The 20805-nt window shown below is 36.3% G+C and overlaps 1 protein-coding gene across 1 annotated transcript in view; it reads right to left on the bottom strand.

The window, feature by feature from the left end:
• Cftr (CF transmembrane conductance regulator) overlaps positions 1-15258 on the bottom strand; it is a 127987-nt gene extending 112729 nt beyond the window's left edge. Inside the window, exons 1-3 of the mRNA XM_090332234.1 lie at positions 15247-15258; positions 5455-5571; positions 4653-4891 (exon numbers count right to left, since the gene is read on the bottom strand). Coding sequence (XP_090188360.1) covers positions 4653-4891; positions 5455-5571; positions 15247-15258 — 368 coding nt within the window. The remainder of the gene's footprint in view (positions 1-4652; positions 4892-5454; positions 5572-15246) is intronic.
• Between the last annotated feature and the right edge of the window lie 5547 nt (positions 15259-20805).

The following is a 20805-nucleotide window of genomic DNA, read 5'->3' as shown; positions in this document are numbered from 1 at the left end:
TTGCTACTGAGTCAGAGGTGTTTTTAAAATTTTGACAAACAACATATAACTGCATGCAAAGTGGTTAACACCCTCCCCTGATGGTTTGGCAATCCTATACTTATCTTATAGGGCTATCACAGTGAAATTACAGGTTCTTATGAAAGGACACTAACAATAATAATATATTTTATGGTAGCATTCATTCAAGGAACTGTTAGACAAGTTCCAACATTTATATATGGAATGTTATCACACTAAAGCCTACTTCCTTCCATAAAACATAAACAAAAAAAACTGGAAAGGCATGGCATACCTTGTTTTTAGTAGGCACAATGGGATATGTTATTGCCACAGCAAATATAAAATATCAATGAAATAGTTAAGAAAAATAGATGACTTATGGAAGAGATAACCTCCTACAATTCCTACAGGAAATCAGGACTGTGGCTACTGAGTGGTATTTGCCTGTGGACTGGTAAATGGGCACATGGTATTCAGGTACCCTGTGCTTTACAACAGAAATTGCTCATCGAATAATGATCTTTGTTTTATGTACCTTTTGACTTGAATAGCTTATGCCTTGTCTGAGGAATAAATCTGAGACAATGCATGTACACTGATCAGAAGCAGGCTAGACACTTTTGAAGTTGCTAGTCAGCTTCCTGTGGCAATACTTTATTAATAACCCCAAACAAACTGCAAAAATATTTGTGACTCGGTCATAATTTAAGGCTTCCTCATTTATTAAGCATGTATATAAAATGTTAATGCAAACTCATAGTGATTGATTTTCCCCTTCAAAATCATCTTTTTACATGTTTTTATTATACTCTTAAATGATTAAGTTGCCAGTGCTCAAGCTCTTATATTTGTTTTCACCAAGTATTGCTTCTGAACTGGAAATGATGCTTTTTGCTTATCAGTCCAGCATTTGGGAGGCAGAAACAGGAGAATCAAAAGTTCAATGCCAGCCTGGGGTATGCTGCAAATTCTATAGACAAACCTTAGCTGTACAGCAAGACTGCCTCAATTGGGGAAAAGAAAGAAGATATTTAAAGTTTGTGCTGTATGGAACGATCAATACATAATCTTAGGTAGATATTAGCTGTTAACAAATCAAATCATGATGAAAATGTTTGATTGTGAGATATAGTGAAAACTCATTGAGAAGTAAAGCAAAGTCATTAAGTCTAGGCAACATGATTTGCAATCTATCAGAAAATATAGCTGAAAAAATAACCATTAAAAACTGAGGTTAAAGTTCTAAGTGCTGCTAGCTTATACCTGTAATCCCAGCTACTAAGGAAGCTGAGATATAAGAATCACAGTTCAAAGCCAACCCAGTCGAAAAGGTCCTCTCCAATTAACGATCACAAAGGCAGAAGCAGAGCAGTGGTTCAAGCACTAGAGAGTACTAGCCTTGAGCACAAAAGTTTAAGAGCAACACCCAGGCTCTGAGCTCAGGCCCCAGGAGTATCATACACAAAAATAAAAGATTAACATACACCAGTGAAAACAAATTTACATGTTGTTTTATGGTTATTCCATAATAAAAAGGTTTAAATGTTTTTGATTGAAGTTATATCATTTAACACATAGTCTGGTACCCAAAACTAAACACCATGAAAAAAAGACAAAGAAAAAAGAAAGTCAATGACTTAAAGATACTTAAAGATAATAAAAATATGTATGCAAAAAGAAAGAAAATGAAAACTTGATATATTTCCTCAAATCTAAATGTCCCCTGAAAAACTTTTGTAAATTAGTCCCACCGGTATATGAATCACACAATCTATACAATGCTTCAAATCTGGCTAAAAACATCTTATTTAATAAATGTTGTTTTCATAGAAGTTTCAACTTAATGTACTTGTTTTCCATGACATTCCTAGGACATCTGATTTGTAAAAAAATTCTCTTTCATACTACACATTGCAGCAGTTTGTGTTTTTAAATTTTGTACTTGAACGGAAACTTGAAAATTTAACAAATACTTTGATTTTTTCCTTAATTATTGAATTCCCAGTGACAAAAGTTAGATCATTAAAGTGATAATAAATCATGAGATTGTATCAATTTTACTTTTATAGCTATGAAACTGAATGATTCGCCTTCAGAAAGTTAAATTCAGAGGCATTTTAAAAGATTATGATCCCCCCCCCAAAATGTCTACTAAGGCTATATTAGATGAATTTTTTAAAATTATATTATCAAACTAGTCTATTCATTTACCATATAGACTGCAAGTCACAAAACTGTACTCAACAGAGATTAATTTGTGATTTTGTATATACAAGACAAAGGGTACTCTAAAGAATGAAAAGATTGTGATTATTAATAATAATAGCAGCTAACACTAGACTGAATACAAGACATTTTTTTAAGATCTAGTCCTAAGTCACAGGTCCTACTACTTTCCAAGTTTTCAATGTCATATCATGCAGAGATGTTAAGGGACTTGTCTCAGATCACACAGCTACTAAGTAAATATGGGGTTGGAAGTTAAAATAATGGGAATGGAAGTCTACTACCCCTAATAGTCTATATTGCTTAGCCCAATGGAATTTATAATTATACTTCCAAAGGAAGTTTATAATCACAGGTACTTTAGGTGATTGTCAGTTCCTATAAATAGTAGGAACTTAACTTTTAAAAACATGGCCTATTCTTAGAGCAACATATTGTGAAATAGTTTGGAGTACAGAAATGAGTAGGCTCTCAACAAATTTAGGCCCTATTATAACATATTTTCTTTTCAAATAGACCTAAGAGCATTATTGAACTATATTGAAATGTATTAGGTAATCTGTGAAAAGAGGGGAAAAATCACTACTTTGCTAGATAAGCAATTCTGAAGTTCCATAGTAATTAATAATCAATAATCTCCATAGTAAATAATAATCACTAATCTCCTGAAAATTGTATTTGTTGATTTCTCAAAGCATTCTTATAATAGTCATATAATTTATAACCATTAACATTCCGATTTTGTAATAATAGATTTTAGAATAATATATCATCAGATAACCCAGTTTTATAGACTAAGTAACAACAGGTACTGTAAAGATCAATGCAAGAGTAATTCCAAAGAGTAAAGTCCTTCTATTTCATCCACAGGAAGGACCTCTCCTTTATAGCCAATGGCTTTTCCTTAGCACCCGAGTTCCAGACCTTCTGAACATGTATGTAGGCCTCTAACATACATACATACACATATAAGGGCAGATTTCTAACCATGTGGCTTTTCTGATACTTTAACATGCTGATTCATTAGGAAAATATGAGTCAAGTAATGTCCCCTGGGAGAGCTGAATCTTTTCATTCATTCATACACGGGTAATAATAGGAACAAAGTAGAACAATTCAAATCTGAAGAGCTACATTTAACTACCCTTGCCTAAGACTTTGTACTTAAACTCTATTTTTTAAAAAAAAAATCTAATCAGAGGAAATTTGCAAGCTTTTACAGCTCATGATATGCAGAGTAAAATAAAGGTATAATTTATTAAATGTCACTTGGATAGACCATCCATTTTTATAACCACAGCTTTTACATTTCCATATTCTCACCTCAATTTTTGCAATTTGTAACTCATAGTATTCAAGCTTTTTTTAAGATAACTATCCCCATAGATTGCATTCTTAAGGACAATGGGATTGTGTCAAATACTTGTTAAGATTTACTTCCCGAGTAACACAACAATAAAAATGGTAAGTACCTAATTCCCAACTCCTCTCTCAACCTCCTCCCCCCCAAATTCAACCAGCAAATATTTTCTGACCACCTAGCACAGTCAAAGCCTGACACTTGAAGTATGGATGCAAATGAAACAAATTTCCCAGGCATGGAGAGGAGGAAATAAAATAACAAACTTAAGACTTGGTTTGTAAGAACTTCATGTTTTATAATATTTTTCAGAAAAAAAAAATCAAAGAAATCAATTTCTTTGGACCTTAGGAATCTGCCTTTGAGTTGCCAGTCGAATTTGCTCTCTATTCCAGACAATCGGCTCCAGCGTATTCTTTTATCCCTTCTTAAAGTGATTTTACGCTCCAGAAATCAGAATAATGAATGACAGCGCATCTTTAACAAAAAGAGAGAAAGAGGGGGGAAGAAAAGTATTGCTCCTTCCCCAAAACTCTTCCCAAATTCTCTCCCTTCTCTTTCGTGGGCACGTGACTTTCCAAAGATCCGCTGGACACCCTCTCACCTGAAAAAAAGTTTGGAGAAGACGCTGGCCTTTTCCAGGGGTGACTTCTGCATGGTCTCTAGAGGCACTAGGGTCCCTGCGGAGCAGGCTGGGCTCGAGCTCCCGACTCCCGCCTCTGCCTGCCGCTCACCCCTTTTTCTCTGACCTGCTGTGATGTCATTCGCTTCCCACTCCCACACCCACCCCCACCCCACACACCTCCCCTTTCCCGGGGCTCCTTCCCCGCCTCCACTCGCCCAGGTTAAAAGCCAAAAAAAAAAAAAAAAAGCAGCTAGCCCGGCCCCAAATTCGCTCCTGCGGCGGCTTTCTCCACCCTGCTGCGCACCCCGCCCGCCCGCCCGCACCCGGCGCGCTCCGGCCTCCCGGCCTCCCCGGCCCTCCTGCCCGCGCCGCGCCCGCCTCTCCCGGCCCAGACTCCCACCCACCTCCCTCGCTTCCTCCCCAGCTCGCCGACCCTACCGTCCAGTGCGGCCGCCGCAGCCCGCCGGCGGGACACAGTCCCCGTGCAGCCCGCCGTCCAGGTCCCCAGCTGCCACCGACGCTCCGGGACCAGAAGCGCCCCGACCCCAGCTGATCCAGCTCCTCCCGGACCCTCCCGTTGGACCCGACTTTACAGGACCCACAACTAGCCACCTCCAGTTTTCCCCATCTTGATCTTCCTCTGCCTCCTCCCTTCTTCTCAGATCCCAACCCGGTTCCTGTTACGTCTGCAGGTGCACTTTGTAAGAAGGAAAGGAAACTGTGTGCCCCAGTGTTAAAATACAGCAGTACAGAGGTGGGAAGAGCCGAGCTTTGTTCTGTTCAGACGTAGGTGAACTCAAAGTGTGGCACAAACATCTCAGGACACACACACACACACACACACACACACACACACACGCCACCGACAAGGAGGTAAGAACACAAGGGGTACTATTTTGCCTGTTCCTCCCAGAGAATCACTGACATATCACTAATATATTTTAGTGTGCATGTGTGTTTTAGGTGTGTGCGCGCCCGCGTGTGTGTGTGTGTGTGTGTGTGTGTGTGTGTGTGTGTGTGTGTGTGTGTGCCTGTGATTGTGTGTGTGGTAGAGGTAATGACAAGTAGACAGGGTGTAAACTAACCCGCCCTCTTATGGACTCCTAGTCTTGCTCAGCAAAACATCTTGACTAATAACTCTGAAAGTAATCCAAACTCTTTGAAGGTATCCTGGTTTCTTTGACCTGGCCCAGGAAAACCCAGTCTTGTAATCTCAGAGGGCATGGAGACTCGCCCATACCTGGCCACCTTCCTTCCTAGTTTTGTGGTGGGAGGATTTTGTGCCCAACTGCTGAGTTGTAAAATGCTGAACAAAGCCTTCCACTCCTGAGCTCCATGGTCCAAAAGCAAGTGTGCACTGAATTCGAATTACAAAATTAAAGCACAAGTAAAATATTTTGAATTAATTGTTGCTTCAATGTCGAAAGGCAGAAAGGACAAATGAGATAGCTTATTCACAGTTATAGGAAGAGAAAAGAGATAAACCAAAGGGCATGAAGCTAGACACCAGGAAAAAGCTTTAGTGTGTCTAACTCATGATGCATTGTCCCACATCCTGTACCATTTTACCTCTGTGTAGCATAACAAAAATTGGGGCTCAGTCCTCACTATTGACTTTTCCCAGGTATGTAATTAAACTCCCTCCGTTCACTCCCTACCCTGTTCTGTCATTTGCTTTATAACTGCTAGTGTGAGCTATCAAATACAGTACATACATTTTGAAATACATTTGTAATAAGTTCCTCTTTGTTATCAACCCCTTAGTCAAGGGATTAAGAACTAAGTTTCAAAGATCACAGAAGTTAACCAAAGGGATGTGAACCCAGGAAACACCAAGTACTTGTCAGTCAACTTTCTTCCCCTGGAAAGAGAAAAAAAATACTGACTTCAATGTTTCCTATGTGCCAAGCATCATTCATATAAATCCAATCACAATAATGTTAAGTATGTGTATATTATCCCATTTTTTAGTTTTGAAGTAGGTAAGTCAATGCCTGCAATTGTAGATTTGTGAATAAAACTCAAGTCTAATTCCAAACCACTATTCTCATCAAATCATTCTCTTTTTTCTTTTTTATTTATTCTTTTCATATATTTTTATTGTAATTAATAGAAGGGTTTCATCAAATCATTCTTTGTGCATGCAGATACTGTCATTTACTCCAGCCCAGTCTTTCTCCCTAAAGCTAGTTCAACAGTGAGACAGAAAGAACAGATATCCACAAAACAACTAGCCAATGTAGTTTATTCTAAATAAATGATACAAACTAAGACTATTATCTTATAAGGGACTAATGCATGTGCGCATAAAAAAAGATACTAGAATTTTTTATCATAAAACATTACTGCCCAAATTTGCTTTGGCAGAAGGTAAAGCTTTAATTTCTAGAACTTTAATATAATTAGCAGACATGTTCAAATTAACTAGTTGAGATATGATGTTTAGGGTTGCCTCTAGGTACATACCTAAAGTGGGAAAGCATCTTCTCTCCAAAATGTGTTCAAATATAGAGGTCAAATCTGAAAACCTAAGCCCGAATCCCAACAGAAGTTAAAGGAAGAGAGTAATAAGAATCAGTGACACTTGTTTCTCTAGACTACTCAAATGCCAGCATATACCACTTCATAATAATACTGTAATTACTTATACTTGTTTGGCATATGCCACCAAAATGACAAATACACAGTATATTTCACCTCTGCCAATACTTACCACACCTTTGTGGGACAGGTAAGTTTCTTATTATTTAGCTACAGCAGAGGAAGTTCCTTAGGTATAAAAGGTTTATTAATTTTTCTGAGCAAACTGCATGGTTAATAATAATAAAAATGGTGATATGACTCAGTACCTACCTAGCATATGCAAGATCCTATACAGTCTGTTGCTTGAGCCCAAACACTTTATGACTACATGTTCTACTACAAAAATCACCTAACGTTTTAGGATAAACTGGTTTTAAATATTAATGAGCCAGTGGTTCTGTTTGTGGCATTGTTTTTGCCAGTATATTACAAAGAAGGAGGAAAGAGAGATGGGAAGTATAAGGACAAGAGGAGGGAAAAAGGAAGGAGTGGAAGAAGAAAAGAGAGATAGTGTGAAATAAAGAGGCTAAGGAGCAAGAGGAGAAAAGGAAGGTAACATTTATTCAGAATCTTCTATATGCTCAATAATAGGCCACATGCTTCCTACGAATGTTCTCAATATATGAAAGGTTATGAGAGGACCTTCCTGTTATTTTTCGTTTCTCCTACCAGACAGGAGCTGAGGGAAAATCCACACTATACTTTATCATATTCAACATACCTTCAATATGTTGCTCATAATGTTTCCTGAGTGAGCTTTAATAGAGGCAAATATACCAAAAAAAAAAAAACATCAAAAGAGAGAAGGCAAGACGTTGCTGGCTTTATTGCACAGACTGACTCCAATGTTAAATTTATCCAAGGGAGAGTAGTTAAAGCATGTGGCTCTTCTGCCATCTACCATCATGATATCCCCGGATGCAAATGTATGCCACAATCTTACAACAATGTTTCACAACGGGAAAGAAATGTTCTGGTACATAGGCCACTTGCTCATCTACTTTTACTGCTTCCATTGCATTTCATCTAGCAATTCTGTTTGAAAACATGTCCACAAGTACATACACAACTCTTCCACATCATCTTTTTGGAGACACAAATAGTGCTTTTTGTTTTCTTTTAACTCATTCTTTATATAGTAATAGAGTATACTTAATGAAGCAACCATTCTCTCCTGGGGTTGCTGATTTAATAGTTGAAATGTTATCCTAAAATGAAAATCTGAAGATGCCTAAGAACTATCCATAGTAGCTATTAATATTTTAGCAAATCAGTGCTTGGTTTGGTGCTGGTACAGATAGACAGTACAGAATAAGGTAATATTTCAAAACTCAGAATGTACTTGTGATCCCTGAGTTCTCTCTAGAGATGGTAGCAAAGTATTTGGAAAGAGATTGGATGACAACTAAGACAAGAACTAGAATTAAAATCCTTGGGCCACCATTTACTTAGTTATGTCATCGTATTTTACTTACTCTCAAACTGTGTTACTTTTCCCTTTCTGAAAATGAAGTAAGTCATATCCACCAAGTAAGGTTGATGAGTTGATTAGGAAAGGTTTTCTCTACCTTACTACTATTGATACTTTGATGGGGCAGGGGTCTAGGAGATGTCATGTACATTATAGGACTTTTTTTTAGTAGCATCTATAGCATCTACTTGAAAGGTGCTACTAGAATGTATCCATTCCCAGTCATGTTCCAATGTTGATGACAGTCAACCTTGTCTCCAGATTTTGTCAAATATCCTGAGAGAAGGAGTACAAATTTTTTCTAGTGGAAGAACTACTGAATGAAATCAATTCAACAATGATACACATAAGGAGTGTACAACCTAATAGCCACTTCCATGGGTGATAGAAATCATCATCACATACAACACATCAGAAATTAATATAATGCTGTAAAATATAATACTGTAGAAAACTGAACTGCCTGAAAGTTGTCAGAATAATCAGGGATACTAGGTTAACGCATTCTTTTTGAAGTTGTTTGCTTGTACAGAACTACAAGGAAAGGAGGCATATCAAGTACTCACACAACTATGAGATGCTTTTGATTATTCAGATAATTAAGACATGAAACTACTTTAAATAATAGAAATGCCCTCGCTCCTTTTATATTAAAATGATATTAAGTTCTCTTTCTTGGATTGTAAAGACCTTCAAGGTGCATATAATAGGAACTGGAATAGTTTATGAACAGCATTTGGAATGTATCTTTGCTATGAACACAAAGGCTGACCAATCTTGGATTACCTAGACCTATATTCATAAAATGTTTTATTATATTAGTTGTCTTCTTATTTTCCAATTGAAGTTTTCTTTTTTTTCATATATTTTATTGTAATTATAGAAGGGTTACATTATATTTGCCAGACAGAAGGTACATTAATTCACATACATTGATACCCTTTCTCATGTCTTGGAAATTTTCTTTTGTGGAATCAAGGGAATTCCAAACTTCAAATTAAAGTCTTATCGATGATATACCATACTAGCCATATAATTAAAATAAATTTATAAATTTGAACTCCAGGAGAAAACTTCCTTTTGTTCCTCAGATGAATTATGTATTAATTTATATACTTCTTAATAAGAAGTTTTACACTTAATAAGGCAGTGGAACATGGCAAGTAGAACAGTGGTTTCTTTACTGATGTATCACCATTTCCCACATGCAAGTTCATCTGTCAAGAAAAACCACCCTTTCTTCACCATTATCTTTTCCTATTCCTTTATGGAAGAGTGTACCATTTATAGACTCACAGAATTATTACTGAATCTCATTGCAGATAATATTTCTTCCTATAATTTTTAAAAAATGATTTTATTGTTATTTCTTATCCACCTATGATTCTTTTAAAACACAAAGAATAGGATATTAAGTTAGCTACCCAAGGCAGCTTTTGGCCTGGGAAACTAGAACTTGAGAAGTCACAGGTTTATGACCTCCAGATTGATTAACTTAGACTGCGTAGACAGAATCTATGAGATATTGTGCCAGAGCCAGAGGCTGGCCATTTATTGATCTTCAAGTTCAATGTGATTGTGGAAACTATGGTAATTAATCCATGCAGCCAACTGGGCGATGCCTTTGTGACTGTGACCCCTCTGCATCCCTGGCTGTGACAGAGTATACATATGGGTATCTAAACATTGAAAAAAAGCCTTCTTGGACATATATCAAGATAATCTTTTGTTATAAAATTCCAAAACTTTTCTGTATTCTTAATTAAACAATAAAAGAAGTGTATCCTGTGAAATGAAATGATTATCTGACTCAATCTTTGGAAAGCCTATGGTCTATGCTAGACAAGAGGCACAATAAACAAGACAGGTCTGATTGTCAGCTTCTTAGAACTAAATTTGTGTAAAACAATGGTACAACCAATTATAGTTGCCTAAGCCCAAAGAAAATAACCAGGACCACGGTATTTTTAAAATTTGTTCTGTATTCTCCTCATCCCTGCAAATCCTAGGGCAAGTAACCCCTTACATCCCTTTTAGTTCCTTTTTTAGTGCTCATCTAGACATGTAGTCTTTCCAAATTTCTAGATCAAAAATGAAAAAAGAAAATCTTCTGAAGAAGCATATGCACTATGAGTAACAGGAAAAATAGCTTTTGTCACATAACTTTGAATATTTATCTAACTGATCCCTTTATCACTAGTTCACAGGGAGAAAAATAAACTTAAAAAACTAATCTGTGAGAGTTCTATTTCATTTTATTCTTTTCATATGAAGCAGAGATCAGGATGATCACAGTTCAAAGCCAATTTAAGCTGGCTAGCCTTATTTTAAAAATAAATGATATGTGCTTGTCATTCCAACCATGACAGAGGGACAGACAAGGGCCAGTTCAAAACCACAAGACCATATTAAAAGTAAAAAAACAAAAAAACTAAAGCAAAAAGAGCAGAGGCTGTATACCAAGTTTCAGAGTGCCTATCAAGCAAATACAAAGTGCTGAGTTCAAAACCTCAGTACTATCAAAATTGTTTTAAACAAAACATCATTGTAGAAAATGATCTTAATCCTTTTCCTTCTCAAAAATGATTCTTGCTGGATGATAATGGCTTATACTTATAAGCCTGCTACTCTGGAGACAGAGGTCTGAGAATTGCAGTTCAAGTCCACCCAGGCAAGAAAGTCCATGAGACTCTTATCTTAACCACCAAAAAGCCAAAAGTTGATCTGTGGTTCAAGTGGGAGACCTTTAGCCTTGAGCAAAATCTCTCAGGGACAGTGCTCAGTCTCTGAGTTCTAGCTCCAGGAGCTGAACAACAAAATGATTCTGGAGGTTTCAAACATGGAAGACTTGGAAGATTACTCCTGCATTTCTCTAAGAGCATCCTGCAAACTTTCCATATAACACAAAGGCCCAGCCTCTCAGGTATGTGAGGACAAAAGCAGGTTTAGGAACTTCTGTCAATGCACAGCCCTCCTCAAAGCAAAACTCATGCCTCTTGTGTCAGATGATCTGCATGTTCCAAGGACCAGAAACCTTGAACCTTTCTGCACCTGCTTTGTGCTTGGCATTGTGGGAACCCAGTGATTGACAGCTTCCTGGAGGAATGCCAAGCATGGTGGAACATCCAGTCCAGTGCTGCCAGTCACCAAGACAGCCAAGATCTGTGATTTCACTACTTTGTTCTTCAAAACCCGGTTCAATCGTGACTTTTTCCTTGTCATTAAAAATTATTTTTGTTCATTAACTAACAAGTAAATCATAAGACTCCTGAAAAGTATGTCTGGTCTATAATGAAGTGGAACAAAATTCCCTATTTATTATTGTATTGTATTTTGGTTTATTTTCAAGTAAGTCAAGATGAAAAGAATTGAGGAAAAATAAATTTAGACTTGAATAACTAAGAAAAGATATAGAACTCTCCTTAATCATCTAAATGTGTTCTCATGAAACCCAAATAAATTGAGGACTTTTCACAATTTATATAATTCAAGAAAAATTCTATATTTCCTATTATCTATTTCTATATTCATTTATTATGTTTAAAGCATGCTTTCCTTACCTTATTCCATCATTTAAAAATATATTGTGATTATTCTGGATAATATAGTGAGAACTTCTCTCTCTCTCTCTCTCTCTCTCTCTCTCTCTCTCTCTCTCTCTCTCTCACACACACACACACACACACACACACACACACACACACACAAACACACTCTAGCCAATGGAAAGCTTGGCATAAGAACATACAGATCTTCTATAGAATGAGTTCAAGTTTCCTCATTTGTATTGTAAATATGAACTTCAATTACATAGAGTTGTAATGGAAATTAAATTAATTTATATAAAAGTTAAAATATTACATCGACAGGCACAGGTAAACACTCAGTACATTGTGTGAATTTGTATTTTACTTTCTCATCTCCAATTAATGAGTTCATTGAATGATGAATAAGATTATTTTTAATAAAAAGTGATACTTATCTGAGTAAAATTAATTATAGATTTAAATGAATATTCTCTCCACCAGTTTTATTTTTTATTTATTAGCATCTTCACAAATAAGTAAAAATAAAAATCAACAATAAGAAAACATGCATTTTAATAAGCAAACAATGCATCTGATCATCACACATACAGATGGCAAATAAGCATATGAAAGGACACTCAGACTAATTGGTCTTTAGGGAATTGAGAATTCAATTACAAGGAAATATCAGGAGATTTTATTATGCATCTTTTAGAATGGCAGATACAAACAAAAACTGATAACACTGATTGCTGATAAAGGCTGCTGGTGAGGAGGAAAACTCTTACAACCACTTTGAGATATGGTTTGTCAATTTCTTTTTCTTTTATTGGGGGATGTGGGGGTCGGGAGGTCTGCAGCCTAAGACTGCAGCTTAGACTACAGTTTAAGACTACAGCTTAAGGCTGCAGCACTGTTTATTTTTGGTTCCAGTCTTATATACTATCTTAGAAACAGGAAACATCCCGGGGTTACTTTCAGGTTTGTCAATTCCTTACAAGCTAAATATAGCCCTACTGTAAAATCTAGCTCTTATGCTTCTAGATATTTACCCATCTGATGTGAAAACTATGTTGACACAAAAATCTGAATAAAAATGTTTATAAATATCTTCTGGTGAAAAGCTTCAAGTAAACAAGACATACTTTAATCAGTAGGCAGATAAACGAATTAGCATTGCTACATGGAAGAACAGTACTTGGCAATAAGAAGTAATGAGCTATCAAACCACAAAAAATATAGATGTACCTTAAATTCATATTGATAATAAAAGAAGCCAGTGTGTAAAGTCTATATACTGTAGACTTCAATCATGTACATTCCAGAAAAGGCATAACTGTAGAGGTGAAAAAGATTAGAGTTGCCATGAGTTCAGAATGGAGAGGAGAAGAATCCAACATGTGAAGGATAAGGAATATTTTTAGGGCAGTAAAATCATTCTATATGATACTATGATAAAGGATATATAACTATGCATTTGTTAAAGACTACAGAAATGTTCAGCCCAAAGAATACATTTGAATGTATATGAATTTTAAAAATTGTTTAGGAAGGGTTGAGTGTCATAGTGCACATCTGTAGTACCATTTGGGAGTTAAAGATAGGACATGATCAGAACTCAAGGTTAGCCTAGGAAAAGCTAACAGTCTCTCAAGAAATATGATAGAGGTTACGGGGTGGAAAATGGGGACAAAAAACATGAGAAAGGGTATCAATGTGTGAGAAATAATGGGCCCTCTGTAACCTCTCTGTATATTATGCCGACGATAACAAAAGAAAAAAGAAAAAAATAATAAAGAAAAGAAAATATGACAGATACCAGAAGGAAGAGCTAGGAAGATCATAGTCTGAGGCCAGCCCAGGAAAAAGCAGAAGATCCTATCTGGAAAAAAAAAAAAAGCTGAAAGTATAGCTCAAGTGTAGAATGCAAGCAGGAGGATTTGACTTCAAAACCCTCTATCAGCACCAAAACAAACAAAAATCATTTAAGAGCTTGAAACCAGAGCCATGGAATCATAGAATGAAGTGCAGAATGTAACACTATAGTAAAAGAAATATATAGGGGGAAAAATAAATAGTTCCCAGGAACTTTATCTTTAGTAAAATCAAAGGTCAGAGAATCCACATAAACACTCCTCTTGCTGACAAAGCTGTGCCCCATAGGAGTTCATGTAGTAACTCATGATACACATACACTGGAAAGGAAAATTTGAGTAGACAGTAAATGATAGAAAGCAGGATTCCTGGGCCGGGAGTTTGGCCTAGTGGTTAAAGTGCTTGCCTAGCATGCATGAAGACCCGGGTTCGATTCCTCGGTACCACATACATAGAAAAAAGCTGGAAGTGGTGCTGAGGCTCAAGTGGTAGAGCTCTAGCCTTGAGAAAGTCCAAGGACAGTGCTCAGGCCCTGAGCTCAAGCCCAGGACTGGCAAAAAAAAAAAAAAGAAAGCAGGATTCCTGGGGCCAGGAGAGTGGCTTACTAGTATTCACATCATACACAAAGCCCTGGGTTCGATTCCTTGATATCACATACACGGAAAAAAATAAATGTTAGAAGTGATGCTGTGGCTAAAGTGGTAGAGTGCTAGCCTTGAGAAAGCCCAAGAACAGTGCCCAGGTGATGAGTTCTAGCCCCAAGATTGGCAAAAAAATAAAAATAAAAATAAAACAAAGAAGCAGAGCTCCTACTGTTGGAATGGGAAGTAAAACAGATAAGCAAGAGGAAAAGTCAAAAATTATTCATGTGCTAATAGAATAAAAAAGGTGAAACTATTGGAACTCATATTTTAATCAATAAAGATACAATTGGTTTCATATAGAAATGTTTATAGGTGCCTGTGTATATGCTTAAATTGATAGACTCGTGTATATTATTTTTTGCGAGCTGAAGGGCTTAAGCTTCATGACAACACATTGCCTCATAGTGCCCTGACATAGTTTTCTTGTATCATTCTCTTTTAGGGGTGAGACTAGAAATGAAACTGATCCTGGAACATCTTGTATCACAGCAAAGCAAGGAAGTGAGAAAATAAAGAGCAAGTACCCAATGACAAGAGTATTGTCAAAGGGACCCAAGAGCTACACAGGAAAGACCCTTCAACAACAAATGTATCTAATTATAATTCAAAGCAAACTGTTTTTAAGTTCCCAATGTTTTAAATAAGTGACTAAATAAATAAATAAATAAGGAAGCATGGGATGATTTATAGTGCAGATGAATTCCTAATTATTAATTGGATATTTTACTAGCAACAAGGTGGGACACATTCCTTATTCCTTAAGTGTGAGGTGTGTATATTGACTTCTTTCCAGAAAGCACAGCACTGGGCTGCAGTGACTTTTTTGGGAAGGAATCTGACAATACTACCTTGTCCTTATCATCAAGGACATCATCAAAGGTCATACCTAGAGTATGTATGTTTGTATGACAGTAATGAAAATAGCGTTTTACCTCAATTGTCATCTTCCGTCAATGCAAAACTCCATAAATTCAGTGATGGAAAAAAAACTCTAGCAAAGCCCAATGTAGAAGAATTCTACAAAGTATCTGAATAGCACTCTTCAAAACTAACAAGATCTTTAAAAATAAGCAAAGGCTGAGAAACAAGGGTCATTCATCTAAGGAGACACAAAGATTAAACATAATGTGGCATCCTTGGTGAAATCTTAAAATAGAGAAAAATCATTAGATCAAAACTGAGAAATTTAAGTATAGACTTTAATTATAGTTTATCAATAGTTACTTATTAATTAATAAAGGTAGGATAATTTTTGTAAAAATGTCACTAGAGAAGAAAGTGGGTGTCGTGTATACAGGAGCTCTCTGTAGTACTGTTTCAATAGGTCTAAAAGTACTCTAAAAGAAAATTTTACTTGAAAAAGAAAGGAAAATATATTACTGATCTTTGGCATCTTTTCCATGAAATATTAAATTCTTGATAATTTGATACTTAATGACCTCTATTATTTAATATTAACATCTCAAATACAAGGAGGTTCTTTTATTTAATTTTTGGTATTTTCAAAGTTAACAGTCTGCATGTGAATTTTTCTAAATTTATTCTTTCTCTTGCAAGGTTGACCATAGGATCTAGGGCTTAGAACAGGAACTATATAAGAACTATGGAAAATTGACTTCAAATTATTTTGTGACCTGAAAAAGTTTTTAGCCCAGTGGGAAACAAAGCATGTTAAAAATACCCTAAGACTGTCAAACAGGTCTATAATTTTAATATACTATACATATATATTTATTTTAGCAGAATAAGTAATTCATTAACATTGCCAAAGTTCCAAGGTAATATTATGTGCTATAAAAAAGTTATAACATTAAAATAGAAGAGCTTACTCATAGCATGGAGACACATTTCTACTCCTATTGAATTGTGTAAAAAATATATGGATTCTAGAAAAGTGTAAAAGGAGATTTAAAGTTCCATTGTTTTTTTCTCAATGAAAATATTTTACTTAAATAATTGTATTCCAACCATTCTCTTTTTATTTCCCTACTCATTCTTCTCTCTCACCTGCATTTACTTGCACTAACTTGCAGTTTTAGTGTTTAAGTTTGCTGTGAATTAACAGATAGTACTATTCACACACAAGAAAGGGTATTTCAAAAGTAACTGCTTTTTATATGTTTGTTCAATAGCTTGTAGTAAAAAAATTTTGATGATAAAAAAGGATTTTTTGTGGAATATTTTAAGCCATGGGAGCATAAAACACCAATATTTGTTCTGGTCTTGTTTCCCAATCTGAATCAAACCTAGTAATTAATTGGTATTAAATCTTGAGTGCGCTAAGTGGGATAGTCACTGTGATATCATTTTACTTCCAAGGAAAATATTCAAAAAAATCTTTCACATCCTCACCTATAGCTTCACATGTAGTAAATTTAGGTCTGAATTGAGTTTAACTATCCTGGTTTCCTCCCTCTATTGTTATAAAATATAAAATAATTCAGTAACAAAAACCATTCACAAAGGAATGGTTTAAACCACATTTAATATGGTTTAAAAAAATCTTTAAGAAGAATTAAGCCTTTTACTCTGTAGCACATATTGAGTTGTTTGATCTGGAAAATTAAATAAGCTTCTTAAGTTTACCAAATTTTTATATTTAGCTAAGGAGACTGTAGATTGGTTTCTGAGAATCCCCAAAGGTTCCTGTTGCAGAGCAAAGGGTAAGGAAAGGAGGAATTAAGGGACAACACACACAGGACAAGCTTAGCTGATGGGGCAGCTCTCATTCAGAAGTTCAGGCCAGAGCTTGAGCATTTGCTGTAGTTGGCAGAAAGCAAAAGATTAAATTATGGGAATAGGGGCTGGCAGTTTGGCCTAGTGGTAGAGTGCTTGCCTCGCCTCACAAAGACCTGGATTCAATTCCTCAGTACCACATATACATAGAAAAAGATAGAAGTGGTGCTGTGTCTTAAGTGGTACAGCTCTAGCCTTGAGAAAGTCCAGGGACAGTGATCACGCCCTCAGTTCAAGGCCCAGGACTGGCAAAAAAAAAATAAATTATGGGAATAAAAGGGAATGGACATTTTGTTGGACTGCAGTATGAAATTCCATGGCTTATGTATAAGTAAAAGCATACGTTGATTTGTTTGGTAACATTGCACAGAAATATGAGAATGTAAGACTTTTAAGAAATAAATGACTTTTAGAGTCATTTTGAAACCTTTGGCATGGTTGGGACTATGTTACATGTTTCACAACTATGTCATTCATAGGATTTTGTGTAGAAATACAGGTGCTAGTTGACCATATGTATGTCTACTCTGAAGTAAAATACTGGTTTACTGGTTTGTATGAGAACAACTCTTCCAGGCACATTTTCTTGACATTTGCCCTCTGGTTTTACAAAACTTCCCTGTCTCTTTTCCATAAAATCCTACACTGCTAACATTTATTTCTTGATACTTAGTTTTCCTACATCAAAATCACATTGCAATTTATTTTGAAACTTTTTTGTGCTTTATCTAAAAAAAATTTTAGGCTAACAAAATAATTTTTATGTTTTGGGGGTGGGGATAATGGGGATAGAACCCAAGGTATTATATAATTCTTCTCTAGACCTGCATTGTTATATCTGCTTTTTACATTTGACAAATATTCGACTAAAATTGAGAATATTGCAGAAATATGGGAATATATCATATCACAATTGATTTAGCTAAATACCTAATGTTCTTATAAGTTTTTCAATGTTTCAATGTACAATAAATTTTAAATAAACATAAATAGCAAAGTTTTAAGTTAATTGATATATTTGTCAAATAATTTTATTCCTTAAGATTTCATACATCTCAACTATACTTTTCTTAGGAGTAATTCTGTCTTATCTGATATATTGAACTTATTTGTATTTGGATATTTGAAATTTGATAGGGAAGGGGGGAAAACCAAGACGGGTGGGGGGTGTGGGGGGGGGAGGGAAACGGGTACCAAGACATGTGAAAGGGTATCAATGTATGTGAATTAATGCACCTTCTATCCGGCAAATATCATGCAACCCTTTTACTAATTACAATAAAAAAATAAAAAAAAACCTTTTCAGAAGCACTTCAATCTAGTTTCACATAATTCAAACTTCACCAATCCTTGTTTTCCAAATCCAAAGGAAGGAAATTGGGAGTTGAAGTTTTTAACTTATTTTTGGATTAGCAGAGTTACAAAGGGGATAGTTATGGACCTATATGTGTTTTTATAGTGTCCTTTCATTTAACATAAAATGCTTAAGGTATAATTTCTTGACCTTGGCATTTCTTTAGAGTTCAATATGCTGAGGGACCAAAAGTATGCAAAGAGCTCTGGCCTTTCACTCTATCAGCTCTGTCAGCTGCAAGACATCATGATCTCTTTGGGGACAAGATAAATTTTTGTTCTCAAGGAGTTTATTGTCCACACATAAAGAGAAACAAATAAACAAATGCCCATAGCTGAAGAAAAAATGATTGTCATTGTAGTAACACAAATATCCACAAGATTAATTAGCACAACAATCCATTCCAGATAAGGGTCAAAATGTCTTTAAGAGGAGATATGATTCGGGGCCTGAAGTTAGACCTAGTGGTAGAGTGCTTGCCTAGTATGCACGAAGTCCGGGGTTCGATTCCTCAGTACCACATACATAGAAAAAGCCGGAGTGGTGCTGTGGTTCAGGTGGTAGAGCTCTAGCTTTGAGAAAGCCCAAGGACAATGCTCAGGCCCTGAGTTCAAGCCTCAGGACAGGCAGTTAATTAATTAATTTTAAAAGAGCGGCCGGGAGTTGGGCCTAGAGGTAGAATGCTTGCCTAGCATGCACGAAGACCTGGGTTCAATTCCTTGGTACCATATACATAGGAAAAAAAAGAGCCAGAAGTGGTGCTGAGGCTCAAGTGGTAGAGCTCTAGCCTTGAGAAAGTCCAAGGACAATGCTCAGACCCTGAGCTCAAGCCCAGGGCTGGAAAAAAAAATATTAAAAAAAAAAAAAAAGAGGAGACATCATTGAAAGTAGATCTTGAAATGCAGGGACTGTTGATAGGCAGAGATGAGTAACCGAAAGTTTTGAGTGCAGAAGGATATATTTTAAGAATAGCACCATTTCCTTGTTGTGTAGAAAGCAAAGGAGGAAATGATCACAATATCCGACTGGAACCAAGGTGCTCAGAATCACAAATGGCAGAGTAAGAAATCTCTTGCTGGCTAATGCCAGCAAAAGAAGTCAGTACAGGTACTCCTTATATCCATTACCTCACCTTAAATTGAAAGTATCACAAACAAAAATAATGCTTTAAGTGAGTATTAAGTATCATAGATGAAATTTTCTGGCCAGGAGCACGGCCTAGTGGTAGCGTGCCTACAATGCACAAAGCCCTGGATTTGATTCCCCGGTACCACATGAACAGAAAAAGCCAGAAGTGGTGCTGTGGCTCAAGTGGCAGAGTGCTAGTCTTGAGCAAACAGTGTCCAAGGATAGTGCTGAGGCCCTGAGTTCAAACCCCAGGACTGGAAAAAAAAAAAGATATTTTTCTGTAATGCTTGTTACGTAGGCAATGTAGAAAGAATAGTAATATATGTACCTAAAATGAAAATGATCAAAATATGGATTCTACCAAATATATACTCTATTCTAATATAAAACAATGCAAGTCTGGGATTGTCTTAAAGGAATATTAAACATGCAAGCAAAATAATCATATTTTATTACTGAAAGCTAAGCCTGGAATAAACAAGCACAGTGTACTAGTGGAGCAGGAAGATACTGTTTAGAAAGATCAACCCTCAATCTGAGGTTTCACCGTCCTTTGCTTAACCAGAATTTCCTCTGTCCTCCCACCTATGGCTAAACTACAAATCTTGAGTACATAAGAAGACAAAATTTATCTGGGGTTCAGTATTTTTAAATACTTCTTTTTAAAGACGAAGGAAATTCTTTGTCAAAGGTACAGATTTTCTCTCTCATCCATCTTAGTTCTCTCACAAGATCCAGATCTTATCCAGTGGTATTTGCATTACACATTGTCATGAAATCCAACACCAACTGACCCTATCAGGAAGTATTCAATTCAAGACAATTAAAGTATAATATTAAAAGTCATCCACATCAAGGGATTTAGCTTTTGCCCCATTAAATAAATAAATAGAATTAGCACTTTCAAAAATAAGCTAGGGGGCAGGGAGTTTGACCTAGTGGTAGAGTGCTTGCCTAACATGCATGAAGACCTGGGTTTGATACCTCGGTACCACATACATAGAAAAAAGCTGGAAGTGGTGCTGAGGCTAAAGTGGTAGAGCTCTAGCCTTGAGAAAGTCCAAGGGCAGTGCTCAGGCCCTGACCTCAGGCCCAGGACTGGCAAAAAAGAAAAAAAAATAAGATAGGTCCAGGACTTTGGCCTACTGTTAGAGTGCTTGCCTAGTATGCATGAAGGCCTGGGTTCTATTCCTCAGTACTACAGATACAGAAAAGGCCAGAAGTGATGCTGTGGCTCAAGTGGTAGAATGCCAGCTTTGAGAAAACCCAAGGA

This window comes from Megascapheus bottae, chromosome 5 (genome assembly GCF_031878675.1).
Source record: "Megascapheus bottae isolate mThoBot1 chromosome 5, mThoBot2.hap1, whole genome shotgun sequence".
NCBI classification, from domain to species: Eukaryota; Metazoa; Chordata; class Mammalia; order Rodentia; family Geomyidae; genus Megascapheus; species Megascapheus bottae.
This window is presented reverse-complemented; position numbering and strand designations above follow the sequence as displayed.